A 5,112-nucleotide genomic window follows, 5' to 3' on the forward strand; every position below is an offset into this window, starting at 1 on the left:
GTGATCCGCCCGTCTCGGCCTCCCAAAGTGCTGGGATTACAGGCTTGAGCCACCGCGCCCGGCCAAGAAGGCTTTTAATTACCTCTGGATTCTAAGCAAATTCTCCTAATTCTTCTAATACTTCCATTTTCTTTTTTTAAGCTGGCACTTAAGTCCATCTGGAACTGATTTTTATAAACAATCTGCACTACGAATCTAACTTAAATATTTTCCCCAAAGACAGGGTTGGTTCTAAGTCAATGAATAGCCTTTTTCCATTGACTTGGAATGTCTCTTGTGTCAAATGATTCTGTTCCATTGGCCTATTTATCTATTATGTGTACTGTACATTATTGTAATGATTGTATTTAGCATTTTTACTTCTATTTTTTGTGGATGGGAATCTGACTGGCAGCCTTAAGTCACCAAGCCCACCGTGGAACAGCCATGCCAGTAACAATAACAACTGTGTCAGTCAAGAGTTGGGTTTTATTTTCTTTTTTTCCCAAATGGATCTCTGGCTCTCTCTCTCTCTCTGTCGCTCGCTCACTTGCTCACTCTCTCTCTCTCGCAGTGCAGTGGCACGATCAGGGCTCACTGCAGCCTCAGCCTCCTGGACTTAAGCAGTCCTCCCACCTCAGCCTCCAGAGTAGCTGGGACTACAGGTGTGCACCACCACACCCAGCTAATTTAATAAATTTTTTATACAGACAGGTGTTACTATGTTGCCTAGGCTGGTCTTCAACTCCTGCACTTAGGTAATCCTCTTGCCTTAGCCTCCCAAAAAGTGCTGGGGTTACAGGCAAGAGCCACTGTGTCTAACCTAGACTTTATATTTTAGAGCAGTTTTAACTTTACAGAAAAACTGTGAAGAAAGTAGAGTTCGCCTATACCTTAGCTCCAGTTTCTCCTATTATTAACATTTTGCATTCGTGTGGTACATTTATTATAACTGATGAACCAATATAGATACATTTTTATTACCTGAAGTCTATAATTGACAGTAGGATTCTCTCTTGGTCTTATACCTTACATGGGTTTTGACAAAGGCATAATGTCCTGTGTCACTATTACAGTATCATACAGAATATTTCACTGCCCCCCAAGTCCCCTGTGCTCCACCTGTTCATCTCTCCTTACCCTCCAACCCCGGACTACCACTGGTTTTTCATTTCTGTCTGTAGTTTTGCCCTTTCCAGAATGTCATATATTTGGAGTCATACAGTGTATAGCCTTTTACGTTGGTGTCTTTCACCTAGAAGTTTGCATGTAGGGTACCTCCATGGCTTTTTTGACTTCATAGCTTATTTCTTTTTATTGTTGACTAATATTCCATCATGCGGAGTTATCCATTCACCCATTGAAGGACATTGTGGTTACTGCCAAGTTCTGGCAGTTAGGAATAAAGCTATAAAAATCCATGTGTGGTTTTTTGTATGGACAGAGGTTTTCAGCTCTTTTGGGTAAATACCTAGGAAAGCAACTGCTGGATTGGATGGTAAGCCTGTATATAGCTTTGTAGGAAACTGCTGAACTGCCTTCCAGAGCGGTGGCAGCACTTCGCATTTCCACCAGGAAGGAAAGAGCCCCTGTTGCTGCTCAGCCTCACTGTATGCACATGCCAGTGATCTGGATTCTAGCCACTCTCATTTATTTCATTTGATTTTTATTTTTTGGGGGACAGAGTTTTGCTCTTGTTGCCCAGGCTGTAGAGCAGTGGTGTGATCTCAGCTTGCTGCCGGGTTCAAGTGATTCTCCTGCCTCAGCCTTCTGAGTAGCTGGGATTACAGGTGCCTGCCACCACCCCTGGCTTTTTTAGTAGAGATGGGGTTTCACCATGTTGGCCAGGCTGGTCTTGAATTCCTGACCTCAGGTGATCCATCTGCCTCGGCCTCCCAAAGTGCTGGGATTACACACATGAGCCACCGCGCCCAGCCATTCATTCTATTCTATTCAATTCTAGCCATTCACACATGTAGGGTGGTAGCATTTTTGCTTTTAATGTCATATAAGCCAAAGTCTTCTTTGTTCATTTTTAGGATTTTCTGGGCAATTTGTATAGATGGTAAATGTTACAATTTACTTAAATAGGATTACACTGAATTTAAACATTATTTCAGAGTGAAGAACATCTTGGCTCCTCATCTAAGAATATGATATATTGCTCCTTTTATTTAGTTTTCTTTATCTCTTTAGTAAAGTTTAAAAGTTTTCTTTATATAAGTTTTGCATGTTTATTACGTATATTCCTAGTTATTTGTGTTGCCATCTTTTAAAAAGTGATTTTTGTATGGTTTTGTACCAGGCAATCTTGCTGAACTCTTATTTCTATTTCTCAGTGGATTCTCTTGCACATTCCAGGTTGTTAATAATCATAAGCAAATGGCAGTTTCCTCTCCTTTCCAATGTTGACACATTTCTCTTTGTTTTCCCCTCTGCCTTGGCTAGTTCCTCAAGGACAGCCAACTGATTTCAGGGATGGTGAGCATTGGATTTTGTTGCTCACTGTAATGGCTTCTAATCTTTTGCCTTTGGTTATAATGTTTGCTGTAATTTCTAGAGTACATTCTTTGATTCTTTGTCAACTTAGTTTCCTCTATTCTTAGTTTGCTAGGAGCTTTCTTCTCTCTCTCTCTCTCTCTCTCTCCCCCCCTCCCCTCCTCCCTCCCTCTCATCTTCCTCCTCCTCTACCTTCTCCCTCCTTCAAACCTTTCCTCCAGAAATAATGTTCAATTTTATCATATGACCTTTTCACATCTATTGGGAGTTTTTTCACTTTTAATAAGGTAACGTTATAAATTATATTGGGCCATGTTTTCTTTCCTGGGGAAAATCTCAGCAAGGTTAGGGTATGTTATTATTTTAATACCACTGAACTTGCTTTGCTAATGTTTGTGTCTATGTTCAAAGAATGATAAACCTTTTGCCCACCTCCATTCTTGTCTTGGGTTGATACTAGACTTATGCTAGATTTCTCTTTCCCTTTGCTCCTATTCATTGTAGTAGTTTATATAAGGTGGACATGGTCCTTCCCTTGAGGCTTTAGCAGCACCTGTTTATACAGTTACAGAGCCTGTTATCCATTTTTGAGGTAGATTGAGATGTTCGTCTCAGGCTCTTTTAGTCGTTTATGTCGTCAGATTTTCTACCTACTCTTGGGTCAATTTTAATTTACATTTTCTTGCAAAATCTTCTATTTTATATAGATTTTCAAATTTATTTATATAAAGTCCATATATAGTATTTGGGGATTTTCAGAATCCTTTTTGCAGCTACATGTCCCTTATCTATAATCTGTTTTTATCTTTATTAATGCTGTTCTTCTACCTCCTTTGGGGTTATTTTGTTGTCTTTGTAACATTGACATCTGTTTAAAGATTTTTCTCTTTTCTTTGTTCACAGCTGTTTTATTCCACCTACTTTTTATTACATGTAAACCTTTTTGGAAAGGTGCGTAGATCACAAGCTCTATAAATTCTTATACAGCACACATTCCCCTGTAACTAGCACCCACATCAATGGAGAACATTGCCAGAACCTCAGAGCCCATGCTGCCTTCCACCCACAGTGCCTCTGTAATAGGGCGTTATCCTGACTTCTAACTCTTGGTTTCATTTTTGCTGGCTTCTCCTCTTCACATAAATGGAATCACACAGTATGCATTCTTTAGTGTCTGTGGCAAACGGTTTCCTTATGGCTTCTTATTCTGAGCTAGGAAAACAAACTGCCTCTGTAGACTTGTGTATGGCCCAAGATGTGGGCTGGGAGCAGTGGGTGTGGGACCCTCAAGAGCAAAGTGGATTAGGTTTGACACAAAGGCAAGGCGACACCTCTTTTGGATGCTGAGGTCTTTCTGGCCTACTTTCTTGTTCTTGGTTTTGTTGAAGGAAGATGAATTGCCAGACAGCCAAGGTCCCAAGTGTTCCCCCACCATGGCTTTTGCCTTGGAGCAGAGGCCCTGCCAGTGTAGACGGTGATGCAGTGACCCAGGGTTTGGTCTCCCTGACCACTGAGGACTGGGCATGCCTTTGCTTAGAAAGCTTCCAGCACATGGATCCTCTTAGAAAAAGAATGGTATGTTTTGCAGCTTGGCCACTTTCTCCTTGCCCCTTGGGTCAGCAGATTTCACTGGACTGGTTTCTTTAACCTTCTCTGCATCTCCTGGGCCTCAGGGTGGAGAAGGTAGAGCAGCCGGTGTCTCAGGGATCCTGTGGCGTGGGCACCTGAGTGATTCACTTATGATTCCTTTCTTGTATTTTTCCCCTTCACTCCTTTCTATATCTTAACCTGCCCTTGTTGTCCTCTCTGCCTTCCTTACTCTTTTTTCTTCTCTTGCCCCTGTTTTCTTCTGTTCATTTTAAAATCTTTCCCTTCTGCCTTTTCTCGTGCTCTCTTTTCAGCCCTTCTCTGCCCTCTCACACCCTTCCCTCTCTCTCGCTCCTTCTCTCCATCCCACCTAGCGGAGCAGCAGTGACCTTTCTCCCTCCTCTCTCCTGCTTGCCTCTGGCAGGAACTGGGCTGGTGATGAAGGTCAAACAGGAGAAGCCGGAGCGGCTGCTGCAGACACTGGCACCGCAGGTCATGCTTGCGGAGAAGGACAAGGAGAACATCTTCCAGCAGCACCCGGGCCTCCCGCCACGCCAGACCATGGGGCGGCCTCGAGCCCTGGGGGGACAGGAGGAGTCTGGGAGTCCAAGGTGGGCCCCTCCCACTGAGCATGATGCAGGGCTGGCAGGCCGTGCTCCTGGGTCAGCCTCCGGTCCCCTGAGCCCCTCGCTTTCCGCCGGCGAGGGTCACTTTGTGTGCCTGGACTGCGGGAAGAGGTTCAGCTGGTGGTCGTCCCTGAAGATCCACCAGCGCACCCACACCGGGGAGAAGCCGTACCTCTGCGGCAAGTGCGGCAAGAGCTTCAGCCAGAAGCCGAACCTGGCGCGCCACCAGCGGCACCACACTGGCGAGCGACCCTTCTGCTGCCCCGAGTGCGCGCGGCGCTTCAGCCAGAAGCAGCACCTGCTGAAGCACCAGAAGACCCACTCCCGGCCCGCCACCCACTCGTGCCCCGAGTGCGAGCGTTGCTTCCGTCACCAGGTGGGCCTCCGCATCCACCAGCGCGCACACGCCCGGGACCGCCAG

The 5,112-nt window shown here is 45.1% G+C and overlaps 1 protein-coding gene across 1 annotated transcript in view; it reads left to right on the forward strand.

Annotated features, from left to right (window-relative positions):
- ZNF775 (zinc finger protein 775) overlaps nt 1-5,112 on the forward strand; it is a gene marked incomplete at its 3' end in the record, with an annotated part of 18,451 nt that extends 13,339 nt beyond the window's left edge. Inside the window, exon 3 of the mRNA XM_011941586.1 lies at nt 4,490-5,112. Within this exon, the coding sequence (XP_011796976.1) occupies nt 4,490-5,112 (623 nt within the window). The remainder of the gene's footprint in view (nt 1-4,489) is intronic.

The sequence above is a fragment of the Colobus angolensis genome, unplaced genomic scaffold (genome assembly GCF_000951035.1).
Source record: "Colobus angolensis palliatus isolate OR3802 unplaced genomic scaffold, Cang.pa_1.0 Scaffold2, whole genome shotgun sequence".
Classification (NCBI taxonomy): Eukaryota; Metazoa; Chordata; class Mammalia; order Primates; family Cercopithecidae; genus Colobus; species Colobus angolensis.